Here is a 14688-nt window from a genome sequence, read left to right as displayed (position 1 = left end):
AATCAATCAATCAATCAGGATTTATAAAGCACAGCAAATCACCCGTGAGGGTCTCAAGGGACTGGAGTTGATGGCTGCTTCGTGGTGCTCTGTTTATTCGAACAGCCATGTCTTGAGTACTTTCCTGAATTCACAGAGCGGTGCATTTCTGAGGTGCAGGGGCAGGTTGTTCCAAGCTTTGGCCACCAGGGGAGAGAAGGAGTGCCCTCTGCTGTTGGATCGGCAGATCTGGGGGGTGTCTGCGAGGAAGAGGGAGGCAGATTGCAGATGTCTGGTTGGTTGGTGGAAGGTCATTTGTTTCTTGATGTATGCTGGTCCTTCATTGTGCAGGGCTTTCTATGCATGGGTCAGCATTTTGAACAGGCATCTCTTCTGGTGCGGGGTGATAAGAGTCCACCTGGGGAGGTTAAGGATGAGTCTTACCACTGAATTTTGTATTGTCCTTGGTCTCTTCAGGAGGCATCTAGTGATTCCTACGTAAAGAGTGTACCTGTAGTACAGCCTGCTGGTGATGAGAGTTTGAGTGATGGTCCTTCTAGTGTTGATTTGGAGCCACCTAACAACCTAGGCTGATAGAGGTAGCTATAGCAGAGCAGCTTAGGCCAAACTAGGGGACATGCAAAGCTCCTACTATACCACTTATATCATAGAGCACTATATCATAAGAATCACAATACTCAGAGTTCCTAAAAATAAAGGTACTTTATTTTAGTGACAATGTGCCAAAAATTTCTCAGAGGATATACTCCCTTAGGAGGAAAGTAAAATACACAAAATATACACACAAACCAAAATCAGGCAAGTAAACAGTTAGAAAAGTAATGCAAACACTGTAGAATACAATAGGATGCAATAGGCCTAGGGGCAACACAAACCATATACTAAGAAAGTGGAATGCAAACCACTTAGGGACCCCAGGCCTAGTGTAGTGTGTAGAGGGTCGCTGGGAGTGTAAGAAAACACTAAGGGTGTCCAAGATACCCCACCCCAAGACCCTGAAAAGTAGGAGTAAAGTGACCCTACTTCCCCAGAAACACACTAAAGTTGTGATAGGAGATTCTGCAAAGACAACAACTGACTGCAAAGCACTGGAGACGGATTCCTGGACCTGAGGACCTGCAAAGGAAGGGGACCAAGTCCAAGAGTCACGCAAATGTCCAAGGGGCGCAGGAGAACACTAAAACCCGCATGAAGGTGCAAAATGGCTGCCTCCGGGTGTAAGAAGCAGAAGATTCTGCAACAACATCTCCTTTGCACAGAAGATGTCCTACGGCGTGCTGGAGGATGCAGAGTTCTTTCCACGCAGAAAGACCGCAAACAAGCCTTGCTAGCTGCAAAGGTTGCTGTTGAAGAAAATGGATGCTGCCCGCACCCAGGAAGGACCAGGAGGTCACCCCTTGGAGGAGGAGAAAGAGGGGCCTCTCAGCAAGACAGAGAGCCCACGCAGAAGCAGGCAGCACCCGCAGAAGCAATTGAAGAGGCGTTCAAGAAATCTGAGCACGGCAGTCATCTCAACACTACAAAGAAGGGTCCTACGAAGCCGGTGATCCACTCAGCGAGTTGAGCAATGCAGGACAAGTGCTGGGGACCTGGGCTGTGCTGTGTACGAAGGATTCCTTGCAAAGGTGCACAGAAGCCCTAGCAGCTGCAGTTCACACAGTACACAGGATTACTGTCTGGTGTGGGGAGGCAAGGACTTACCTCCACCAAATTTGGACAGATGGACCACTGGACTGTCGTGGTCACTTGGATCCAGCTCCTGTGTTCCAGGGACCATGCTCGTCAAGATGAGAGGGGGCCCAGAGGACCGGTGAAGCAGAAGTTTGGTTCCTGCGTTAGCAGGGGGAAGATTCCGTCAACCCACAGGAGATTTCTTCTTGGCTTCCAGTGCAGGGTGAAGGCAGACAGCCCACAGAGCATGTACCACCAGGAAACAGTTGAGAAAGCCGGCAGGATTAGGCACTACAATGTTGCTGGTAGTCTTCTGGCTGCTTTGTTGCAGTTTTGCAGGCGTCCTGGAGCAGTCAGGGGTCGATCGTTGGCAGAAGTCGAAGAGAGAGAGGCAGGGGATCTCTGGTGAGCTCTTGCATTCGTTATCTGAAGAGAAACCCACAGGAGAGACCCTTAATAGCCCTCAGAGGAGGATTGGCCACCTATCCAAGTAAGCAACTATCAGGAGGGGTCTCTGACGTCACCTGCTGGCACTGGCCACTCAGAGGCCTCCATTGTGCCCTCACACCTCTGCATTCAAGATGGCAGAGGTCTGAGACACTGGAGGAGCTCTGGGCACCACCCCTGGGGTGGTGATGGACAGGGGAGGGGTCACTCCCCTTTCCTTTGTCCAGTTTCGCACCAGAGCAGGGGCTGGGGGATCCCTGAACCGGTGTAGATTGGTTTATGCAAGGAGGGCACCATCTGTGCCCTTCAAAGCATTGCCAGAGGCCAGGAGAGGCTACTCCTCTCAGGCCCTTAACATCTATTTCCAAAGGGAGAGAGTGTAACACGCTCTCTCAGAGGAAATCCTTTGTTCTGGCTGCCCAGACCCCAGGAGGGCAGAAGCCTGTCTGTGGGTTGGCAGCAGCGGTAGCTGCCGTGAAAATCCCAGAGCGCTAGTTTGGCATTACCCGGGGTCCATGCTGGAGCCCCGGGGATGCATGGGATTGGCACCCCAATACCAGATTTGGCATGGGGGGACAATTCCATGATCTTAGACATGTTACATGGCCATATTCAGAGTTACCATTGTGAAGCTACATATAGGTATTGACCTATATGTGTTGCACGCGTGTAATGGTGTTCCGCACTCACAAAGTCCAGGGAAATTGCCCTGAACAATGTGGGGGCTCCTTGGCTAGTGCCAGGGTGCCCTCACACTAAATAACTTTGCACCTAACCTTCACCAAGTGAGGGTTAGACATATAGGTGACTTATAAGTTACTTAAGTGTAGTGTAAAATGGCTGTGAAATAACGTGGATGTTATTTCACTCAGGCTGCAGTGGCAGTCCTGTGTAAGAATGGTCTGAGCTCCCTATGGGTGGTTAAAGAAATGCTGCAGCCCATAGGGATCTCCTGGAGCCCCAATACCCTGGGTAACTAGGTACCATATACTAGGGAATTATAAGGGTGTTCCAGTGTGCCAATCAGAATTGGTAAGAATGGTCACTAGCCTGCTGTGACAATTTTAAAGATAGAGAGAGCATAAGCACTGAGGTTCTGGTAAGCAGATCCTCAGGGGCACAGTTAGGCACCACACAGGGAACACATTCAGGCCACAGACTATGAGCACTGGGGTCCTGGCTAGCAGGATCTCAGTGAGACAGGCAAAAACAAACTGACACACAAGTAAAAATGGGGGTAACATGCCAGGCAAGATGGTACTTTCCTACACTAACTATCTGCCCCTATCTCTTCCATTTGCAGTAATGTTGTCTGTATTGTTGATCAATACCAAATGCTTGTTTTGTTATATTTGTACAGTGCACCGAGAACCTTTGCAAGGTAAACTGAGTCATCAGCATACTGAAACTTTGGAACATGTTGGCCTCCAATTTCCAGCTGAAAAGTTCCAATTCTCAGTCGATTTGCTCCCATGTCAGCTGTGATAGCTAACAGAAGGGTGGCCAGTGCACAAACCTACCTCACTTTGCAATTTGTTGCAACTCTTTTGGTCACCCTGAGGTTGTTCCCCTATTTACGCACATCCATATGTTAAAATAAAGCTGAAGAATGGGTCTCAGAAGCCAGAAAGGGGTTCCCCATTTGAATAATTTCACCCTATCAAAGGCTGAGCAATAATCTACGAAATAACCATGAATCAGGTTTCTGGTACCTCCAACTACTCACTGAGCCCACACATTATGGTTGATGATGTTATCAGGAGTCTGCCATCCTTTCCTAAATGATCCTTGGTGGAATATCAGGTGATTGGCTTCGTCCACGCCAGCTTCCAGTTCTTCCAAGAGAATCTGGCACTAACATCTCTAGCCCAACCTTCGGCCTGTACTGAGTTTATCTCATTCTTGGCTGCTTTTCTTTCTAGATCTGCAGTTAAATCACAGAATTTCTTTGAGCCTTGTGCCTGTGCCAGTCTCATTTTGTCTCTCCATCGCTTTAGCTTTGCTCTTGTTTCGTGGTTTCAATGACGTTTCTCCATTTTCTTTTGGTCCTCTCAGATCTTTACACCCAGTATTTTTTGTTGTTATTTTTTTGCTGTATTATTTATTTGCCATTTCCTCTCTCTCAACTCCTGTGCGAACCCAGAGGTTCCAATTATTCTTAGAGAGCTTTCTGTGGATCTTAGTAGTATTTAGTTTCAATGAGACACTGTTGTATTATTTAGGTAGGGCAGCAATATGGCTATCAATTTTCTCCATATGCTCATCAGTTTGTCTGCTGGAGACCCTGATGATGTTAGAAGTGCTGTTAGAGGTCACATTGTTACTGTTTCCAAACTTCATGCTCATCCCTGTTGATATGAGACCATTTTAGCCATTTTAACATACTGAGAACCTCAAGGTGACCCACTGCTTCAGGACTCTGGTCACGCTCAGTCCCTTAAATTAAAATGGGCAAAAGGAAAGAACTTCTCCGAATAGAAGCAGAGAAGGTAAGGAGTAGTCAAAGATATTACTTGTGGCTCTTACATCGTGGGAAGCTTTTGCAGGCATGTCTGGTTGTGATCCTACATTAAGATATCTCGGGGGAACCCTAAAAACTCATACCAAAATTGATTAGTATTGCCATTTGTTTTTGACCCTGGAGAGAACTGCAGAATGATGCAGATGGTGTCAACACTCTTGGTAAATGCTGTCACTGGATTGCATGGCACGTAAACATCAATGATTAGCATGTTAACATTTCAGGCCACAATTAGCATTTTACTAATGATGTTAGTAAGAGCCTTTTGAGTAATTTCTTTTTGAATTTGTAACAAAGGATTCGCATATTAAATCTGATAATATTTAGGCACTGAGCTCTAGTAGTCAGTTTAACCTTCAGCTTCACAGCCTGGATGGAATCTGAGTCAGTATTTGCAGGGGTAACATTCAGGTACCATGAGGATTGAATAAATTTAGGTCACCCGATGGCCATCCTTCACTTGAAAGATGCAGAGACAGGAAGACTTCACTATTGTATCAAAATACAATTACATGCATTTGCTGAACACACTGGCGTACTTCGGCATTGTTGAATGAGACCTGTCTGTGGTGTCTGCTGTGTGGAAAGAAGTCAGTACTTTCTAGTTTGTAGTTGTCTCTGGAGTGTTATTGCTGTTTCCTTCAGCTCCCCCCCAACATGCTCAGCTCCAGCTTGGGAATGATGGCAGCTCTTAACTGGTGTGTACTGGAACAGAGGAATCTGGAGTCTTGGAGGGCAAAGGGGGGGGGGGGGGGTGCAGTCATTACCTGTAGGAACATAAGTATGGTTGGCATCCAGATAGATGTTGTAGTGTCATAGGCCTGAGGCAACATCTGTGGTATGGAGGTGGGGGACAGCAGAGGAGCAATTGTAAGACAAGCACTAAGCATAACTCAGCCTCACAGGTGACACCAAGGTGGGAGGAGTATGGTCTCTATACTCTTCTTCTTCACACCTCATGGATTCAGCACAACAGAGCTTCTACCTCAAATAGGCGTGAAGAGAATGTCAACAGTCTGAGTACCATTGGGTATGTTTGGGCATTAGGTACTACAGGAGTGTATTAGTATTTTACGATGGTTCCTGGGTAGTCGACACAGTAATACTCCGATCTCAGGTAAGCTTCTCCTCCTGGCAGCAGCATCATTCAGAGCTGCAAAGCACAGAGGACCATGTATCTCATTCTCCTTCAGACCACAGCAGCACCCTCAGTCCAAGCGCCTGGACCTCATTCTATGGGAGAGCAACTAAGATTCCTGTTTGTGGTCCAATCTGCTGAGTGGTGCACAGATTCTACTGAACTTGACATCCACTGCCAGGGTCAGTTTACAGTGCTAAATTGTTTCATTGTTCCAGCCATTCAGATCCTGTGCAGCACCTAAAATGTTGGAGGAATTCAATCAAAGCAAAGTGGATCTCCATTTATGTTTAGTTTAATCCTGTTCAACATCCCATGATGTTTACACTGTCTATCGCTGCATGGTGGTTTTGGTGTCTGTGATTACCTACATCACACAACACTTCTACTGAATGCCTCCATCTTTCTCTCTCTCTCTATCTCACTGTTTCTTGCTCTCTCTTTCTCTCTCCCTCCCTTCCTCCCTTCCTCTCTATCTCACTATCTATCTATCTAGCTATCTATCTTTTTCAGTGTCGTTCTCCCTATCTGTCACTGTTTCTTTGTCTCTCACAGTTTCCCTCTCTCTATCTCACTGTTTATTTCACTCACTCACAGTTTTCCTCTATCTCTATTTCACTGTTTCCCTCTTCACCTCACTGTTCCTCTTTCTCTCTCTGCCCATCACTGTTTCTCCGTCTCTCTCTCTCTCTCTCTCAGTCTCTCTCTCACTAGCTATTTCACTGTCTCTCTCTCTTTCTCTCTACCTCACTATTTCTTTCTCTCTCGCTCTCTCTCTCTCCCTCCATTTCAGTGTCTCTCTCTCTCTCTCTCTCTCTCTCTCTCTCTCTCTCTCTATGTCACTGTTTCTTTTTCTTTCTCTCAAACTGTCTCACACTGGCTCTCTCTCTCTCTCTCTCTCTCTCTCTCTCTCTCTATCTAACTCTTTCTCTCTCCCCTCTCACTCACTGTTTCCCTTTATCCCCTGTCTCTTTCTCTATATCTATTTCAGTCTCTCTCGCTCTTTCTGTCTTCATCTCTCCATCTCAGTCTCTCTCTCTCTCTCTCTCTCTCTCTCTCTCTCTCTTGCTGTTCTCTTTGTCTCACACTCTCTCTCTCTCTCTCTCTCTCTCTTTCTATCTCACTGTTTTTTTCTCTGTCTCTCTCTCCTCTCACTCACTAGTCCTTTCTCTTTATCTCCTTGTCTCTTTCTGTATATATATATATGTATATTTCAGTCTCTCTCTTTCTCTCTTTATCTATCTCACTGTTTCTTTCTATCTCACTGTTTCTCTACTTCTCTCTCTCTCTCTCCTTATCTCAATGTTTCTCTTTATCTCTCTCTCTCTCTCTCTCTCTCTCTCTCTCTCTCTATATATATATATATATATATATATATATATAAACAAACAAATACAGTGTCTCATAACTCCCTGTCACTGTAGGAAAGCACCCTCTTTCTAGCTTGGTTACCCCCAGTTTTTGGCCTGTTTGCCAGTGTGTTTGTGTTCACTGGGATCCTGCTAACCTGGAGCCCAGCGATTATGCTCTCTCGTTTGAAATTGGTTATTGGTAACATTTCATCCCACAATTGCCATACTGGTGTCCCCATGTAAGCCCCTGGTATATGGTTCCTAGGTACCCAGGGCATTGGGGTTCCAGGGTCCCTATGGGCTGCAGCAGTTATTCTGCCACCCAGATGGAGCCCATGCAAAGGGTTCTGCAGGCCCACCCTTTCAGTCTGCGTGAACTGGGTGCATGCACCCGTTTTCACTGTAGGTCACTGCACCAGGTCACCCTAAGTCACCCCTAAGGTAGGTACTCTCAGCCAAGAGGACATGGTGCAGGTACCAGTGTGTGAGGGCATCCTTGTACTAGCAGAGGTGCCCCCACAAAGTCCAGCCCCACTTTGCTGGACTTTGTGAGTGCGGGGACGCCATTTTACTTGTGTACTGAACATAGATTACTACCTATGTCCAGCTACATAATGGTAACTCCGAACCTAGGCATGTTTGGTATCAAACATGTTGGAATCATACCCCATTACTTTTGCAAGTATTGGTTGTATGATTCCATGCACTCTGGGGGCTCCTTAGAGGACCCCCAACATTGCTTCCACAACCTTCTGAGGTTTTCCAGCTAGCCCCAGCTGGTGCCACCTCACAGGCAGGCTTTTGCCCACCTGTTGCTTGAGCAGCTCAAGCCCAGGAAGGCAGAACAAAGGATTTCCTGTGGGAGAGGGGTGTTACTCTCCCTTTGGAAATCAGTGTTTCATGGCTTGGGAGGGGCAGCCTCTCCAAGCCACTGGTATGCTTTGAAGGGCACATTTGGTGCCCCCTGTGCATAAACTAGTCTACACCAGTTCAGGAACCTCCAGTCCCTGCTCTGGCACGAACCTGGACAATGGAAAGAGAAGTAACCAGTCCCCTGTCCATCACCACCCCATGGGTGGTGCCCTGAGCTCCTCCAGAGGGTCCCTGGGTTCTGCCATCTTGAGTCCAAGGTTGGCAGGGAACTCTGGGAGCATCTGAGTGGCCAGGCCAGGCAGGTGACATCAGATCCCCCTCCTGATAGGTGGTCACCCAGCTAGGTGACCAATCCCCCTTTCAGGGCTATTTAGTCTCTCTTTTGGGTGGTTCCTCAGATTCGGCTTGCTAGATTCCAGCAGGATACCTTTGCATCCGTTACTTCGACTTCTGACCAAAGAAAGTGCATCTGGACTCTCCAAGACCTGACAATCTGCAGCAAAGACCAAGACTTTGCCTGCAATATTGTTTCTCCGTCTCCTTCCAGCTTCTGCAACATTTCCCCAGTCGTGCAACCTCTGAGGACAGCTCATCTTCAGCCTGCACAGGAAAGAAGGAATCTCCCTTAGAGTGAAGGATTCACTCCCCTACATCTGCAGGCACCAACAGCAATGACGACCGGCTGTGTGGATCCCCTCTCTTGCTGAGCTGTTGGATCCTGAAACATGGGTGGTGGTCGGAAGTGGTCCACACGATCCTCTCTACCAGCTGTCCAACGTGGGTGGAGGTAAGGCCTTGCCTTTCCAGGCAGGACAGTACCCCCATTCACCGCGTCCTTTGCAGATGCCAAGGCTTGTTGGCACTCCTCCAGCCCCCAGCACTCCTTCCTGCGACGCACAGCTCCCTGGGTGATTCTCCTGCGGCGTGGTACTTCTTTTCTTAGTGCTGCATGGGCTCCATTTGCACCTTGTGTGTCCCCGTCCTGTGGGACTCCTGTTTGTGGTGCTTGTGCTTCTGTGGGCTCTCTGCAACGCTGAGGGTCCCCTCTGGCTCCCCCTCCTGGGTTGAATCCTTCTGGCCCTTGCTGGTCCATCACTTTCCACCAACCGCAGGTTTTGCCTGTGCCAAGGCTTGTTGATATGCAAACCTGACTGCAGTCTTCCATCTGGCGTGAAACATCACCGCATCATCCAAGAACTCGACTTTGACTCCAGGGCTGAAGTGCACACTTTCCTTCTTCATCGTCGACAAACTCCTGCAGTCCTCAGCTTGGTGGGTAGGGGCTCCTTCCCCACTGGACTCAGCTGTGTCTTCTGGACTTGGTCCCCTCTTTCCACAGATCTTCCTTTTCAGGAATCCACTGTTGGTGTCTTGAAGTCATCTTTTGGTTTTGCAACTCTCTTCATTTCTTCTAAGTGGGTGTTCTGGGGAAATTCTAGTAATTTACTCCTGCTTTCCTGGTTGCTGGGGGGTGTTGTGGTACTTACCTTTGGGCTTTCCTGGTACCCCCATCGACCCTCTACACACTCCACTTACCTGGAGTGTGAGTTCCATTTTTTAGTATATAGTTTGTGCTCCCCCAGGTTTACTATTCTTTATTGTGTTTTACACTATTTGCACTGTTTTTGAACTATTCTTATGCCCTTTTCTGACAACAAAGTGTATATATCTTGTGTATTACTTACCTCCTAAGAGAGTATTGCCGCTAAATTAATTTTGGTGTTGTGTTACCATAATAAAGTACCTTTATTTTTGTAACACTGAGTGCATTCCGTCATGTGTGTAAGTAATGTGTGAATACAGTGGTGTTGCATAAGCTTTGCATGTCTCCTAGATAAGCCTTGGCTGCTCATCCACAGCTACATCTAGAGAGCCTGGCTTCTAGACACTGCCTACACTACACTAATAAGGGATACCTGGTATAAGGTCTAGGTACCTTAGGTACCCACCACACACCAAGCCAACCTCCTACAATCAGTTCCACCCAAACGGGAGCGGGTGTGAAAAAATGGCGATGTGCCACCGTATAAATGAAGAAATGTTTGACAATTCGCTTCCGGCCACAAGCTTCTTAAGGAGCTGGTTCTTCAGGGCACAGGCTGTCTGTCCACACTGACTTCTGCCACTGAGGTGAACACAAAGACTCCTCCCCTCCTCCTCGGGCACTGTAACCGGACCTGGTTACAGTGCCCAAAGAGGGAGAGAGGCCAGCTGGATTCAATTCGGTGACAAGTTACTTAAAATGCTCACAAGCCAATCAATCAATACTTGTAAAGCCTGGTTTATCACCCGCGGGGTCTCAAGGCGCTGTTGTAGGCATGCTAATCACTCAAAGAGATCCCTCCTGAATTGCTTCAGTAATGCGGCCTGTGTGAGGTTGAGTAGGAGCGTGTTTCATATCTGGGCTGCGAGGTAGTAGAAGGATCTGATTCCAGCTGTGTTTTTCCTGATTCTGGGGATGGCGGCGAGAGTGAGGTGGGAGGGTCTGAGTTGCCAGGCAGGGGTGTAGAAGGTTAGGGGGTGGTTGAGGTAGTTTGGCCTGATGTTGTGAGGTGCCTTATACGTGTGGGTCAATAGCTTGATGCGTTTGTCGACAGGGACCCAGTGGAGGTCTCTGAGGTGGGCGGAGATGTGGCTGTGGGGGGGATGTCCAGGATGAGTCTGGCTGCTGCGTTCTGGATTCTCTGTAGTCCTGCTTGTAGCTTCGTTGTTATGCAGGCATAGAGTGCATTGCCATAGTCGCATTTGTGGCTGACAAGAGCGTGGGTGACCATCCGTCTAGTCTTGGTGGGGATCCACTTGAAGATCTTTCAAAGGAGACACAGGGGGTGGAAGCAGGCCTATGAGACGGCGTTGACTTGACGGGTCATGGAGAGGTGGAGTCCCGTATGATGCCCAGGTTGTGTGTGTGGTCTGTGGGGCGGCTGGCCACCAGGAGTCATCCCAAGCGGAGGGGGTAGAGCCAAGTGCTAGGATCTCTGTCTTGTCCAATTTGAGCCTGAGGCAGCTGGCTTCCATCCAGGTGGCAACTGCACTCATACCGTTGTGGAAGTTTCTCTTGGCTGTGGATAGGTCGTCGGTCAGGGAGAGGATCAGTTGAGTATCGTCGGCATAGGAGACAATGTTTAGTCCATGCTGTCTGTCGATTTTGGTGAGCCGGGCCATATAGATGTTGACTGGCCTGGCTTAATGAGGATCCCTGGGGTACTCCGCTGCAGGTTTCTTTGGGCGCCGAAGTGTACGATAGGAATCTGACACTCTGTGTTCTTCTATCAATCAATCAATCAAGAAATTTGTATAGCGCGCTACTCACCCGGAGGGTCTCAAGGCGCTGGGGGAGGTGGGACCGCTACTGCTCGAACAGCCAGGTCTTAAGTTGCTTCCTGAAGGAGAGATGGTCTTGGGTCAGACGGAGGTGGATGAGGAGGGAGTTCCAAGTCTTGGCTGCCAGGTAGGAGAAGGATCTTCCTCCCATGGTGGCTTTTCTAATGCGTGGCACGGCGGCGAGGGCGTGGCTGGTCGATCGTAGCTGTCGGGTGGGAGTGTAGAAGATCAGGCGGTTGTTGAGGTACCTGGGGCCCAGGTCGTGGAGGGCCTTGTGTGCGTGGGTGAGGAGGCGGAACGTGATTCTCTTGCTGACGGGGAGCCAGTGCAAGTCTCTCAGGTGTCCGGAGATGTGGCTGTGTCGGGGGATGTCAAGGATGAGGCGTGCGGAGGCGTTCTGGATGCGTTGGAGTCTTTTCTGTAGTTTGGCCGTGGTTCCGGTGTAGAGGGTGTTGCCGTAGTCCAGTCGGCTGGTGACGAGTGCCTGGGTGACCGTCTTCCTGGTTTCGGTGGGGATCCATCGGAAGATCTTTCGGAGCATGCGTAGGATGTTGAAGCATGATGATGAGACGGCGTTGACTTGTCTGGTCATCGAGAGGGAGGAGTCCAGGATGAAGCCCAGGTTGCGTGCGTGGTCCTTTGGTTTGGGTGCGCTGCCCAGGGCAGGGGGCCACCAGGAGTCGTCCCAGGCAGAGGGTGATGATCCAAGGATGAGGACTTCCGTCTTGTCTGAGTTCAGTTTCAGGTGGCTGTTCATCATCCTCTTGGCTACGTCTTTCATCCCTTCGTGCAGGTCTCTTCTGGTCAGGAAGGAATAAATCCATTCCAGTGCTTTGCGTCATGGAGTCTGGTGCAAAGGGTGGGATGGGAGACTGTGTCAAATGTGGCGAAGAAGTCGAGGAGGATGAGGGCGGCCGTCTTACCATGGTCCAGTATGGCACGGATGTCGTCGGTGGCTGCGAGGGGGGCTGTCTCGGTGCTGTTGTTGCTCCTGAAACCGGACTTTGAAGGGTTTAGGATGTGTTTTGACTCAAGGAACTCCGACAGTTGCATGTTAATGGCCTTTTCTGCTACCTTGGCTGGGAAGGAGAGCAGAGAGATGGGTCTGTAGTTTTTCATCTCCCTTAGATTGGCCTGAGGGCTTCTTTAGGAGCGGGAAGATCTCTGTGTGTTTCCAGTCGTATGGGAAGGTAGCTGTTTCGATGGAGCGGTTGCCAGTGTCAGCCTCGTCCAGGAATTATCTTTGACTGGTCTACCATGGTCTGGCACGCACCCTGCACAGCATAGGTGTGGGCCGTGCACAGTTCATGGCATGGTCCGAGGCTATAACACAGACAAATGTTATCAGTGGTTATATATGAGCTCAGCAGTGATTTGCTATGTCAATGATGATGTAATTTGTGATGTTATCTGTGAGACCATGTATTTTGGGATTATAGGTGCATAGCTACCTAAGTGGCAAATCTTTTTTTTAATTTTTTCATAACAGACATAATGATGTAATCTAAACACAGAACTAAATTCTTTTAATTGTATTTCTTCCAAAGTGTTTTTCAGAGGCTCTGTATACTGATGTATACACTATTTAAAAAAATTTCAGCAGAGCAAACTATGTCGGTCATTCTGACCCTGGCGGTTGAAAACCGCCAGGGCAGAGTGCCGCGGTAGCACCGCCAACAGGCTGGCGGTGCTTCATGGGCAATTCTGACCGCGTCGGTAAAGCCGCGGTCAGAAAAGGGCAACCGGCGGTTTCCCGCCGGTTTACCCCTGCCCCAAAGAATCCTCCATGGCGGCGCTGCTCGCAGCACCGCCATGGGGATTCCGACCCCCTTCCTGCCATCCTGGTCCTGGCGGTAAAAACCGCCAGGAACACGATGGCGGGAACGGGTGTCGTGGGGCCCCTGGGGGCCCCTGCACTGCCCATGCCACAGGCATGGGCAGTGCAGGGGCCCCCTAACAGGGCCCCATAATGATTTTCAGTGTCTGCTTTGCAGACACTGAAAATCGCGACGCGTGCCACTGCACCCGTCGCACCCCTTCGACTCCGCCGGCTCCATTCGGAGCCGGCTTCATCGTAGAAGGGGGTTTCCCGCTGGGCCGACCGCCGCCCGCCGAAGTAGGAATGACCCCCTATATCATTAAACACCAGCAATGTGAAATATTTGTTTCAATGTCTGGATACATCTTATTATATTATCAACACTACAAAGTCTCAAATGTCTGGAAGTGCTCGCCTTGATTCCCAAATTGAGACTTCAGAATAACACAGGGCAACAAACAACACACATTTTGAACATATATGTAGTGGTAGAGTTTAAGCATGTGACTACATTCAAAATTGATGTCCTAATACGTGTATTGTGTTTTTAAGCATTTATGGGCTTCACTTCACTTTTTGTCTGTTTCAGGGTACATTTTCTTAATATACTGTTCGTTTATCCACAATGTCCGAGAGCGGATTGCCACGTAAGTTTATCAAAAACTCTTTGCTGTTTTATTTTTGGTGTGAACTTTGTCCTCTGTCATTGTATCCTTTTAGGTCTTGCTCAACAGTGCAGTTGCCGCCAGACCTTATGAGATCAACCTAAAAACAGGGCTTTAAGGAGCACTACCAGGAGAGGGGCTTTGGGTCCACCCACATGATTGGGCAAAAGTTGTGTCTTTCCCCATAAAAAGTGCTTGCCATCTACCAGCTGTCATCATTTGTGTATTTATCCAGCTGCCTGAACCAGCAGCAGAAATGCTATTAAAATGCCTTAGATTTCTAGATAATATATGGTATTTGTTTTTCTCTCGCAGCACCACAGATGTGAGGAAGGCAGTCATTAAATTTAGACTTCAGAGTGCAGTTTTCTGTTTGAGAGCCCAGGGCTGCACTAAACTACATGGAATTTTAGGTTTGACTTGATATTGGAGCTGGCATAAGACCTTCTGTGAGCAACAATAAATATCTTTCAGAGCCCTACTGAGAAAGGGGCTTAGGCTCCACCCACATGTTGTTTCCTCATGGTACAGATTTTAATTGCACCAAATGTATGTGCTTTCACTAAAAAGACTGCTGGTGTTACACTTTTTAGGTCTCACCTAGACTTCTAGACATTTTGTTTACTCTTAGTGGGCTTAAACACTGCGCATTACGTACCACTCTCAATTGCTTGCTTCCTGCTGGTCAGCTCTGCGGGTGCCACTTCCCCTCTTCTCCCATGTGACTTGTGTCCTTACACTGCTCGCACTTTTGGGAGCTATTTTTTTATATTTTTTTGAACCACTCTAAGGAGTGCATATTTTGTAGCTGTCTCTGTCGTCTGCTACCTCCCACACTCCCTTTATCTGTGTTTGCTTGTTCCCTCCCACCATGTTTT

The 14688-nt window shown here is 48.5% G+C and overlaps 1 protein-coding gene across 1 annotated transcript in view; it reads left to right on the top strand.

Moving 5' to 3' along the window:
* LOC138282975 (GTPase IMAP family member 4-like) overlaps window positions 1-14688 on the top strand; it is a 114373-nt gene that overhangs the window by 36168 nt on the left and 63517 nt on the right. The window contains exon 2 of the mRNA XM_069221063.1: window positions 13735-13792. Within this exon, the coding sequence (XP_069077164.1) occupies window positions 13771-13792 (22 nt within the window). The 5' untranslated portion in view covers window positions 13735-13770. The remainder of the gene's footprint in view (window positions 1-13734; window positions 13793-14688) is intronic.

This window comes from Pleurodeles waltl, chromosome 2_2 (genome assembly GCF_031143425.1).
Source record: "Pleurodeles waltl isolate 20211129_DDA chromosome 2_2, aPleWal1.hap1.20221129, whole genome shotgun sequence".
NCBI classification, from domain to species: Eukaryota; Metazoa; Chordata; class Amphibia; order Caudata; family Salamandridae; genus Pleurodeles; species Pleurodeles waltl.
The sequence above is the reverse complement of the archived record's forward strand: the minus strand, read 5'-3'. Positions and strand labels throughout refer to the sequence as shown.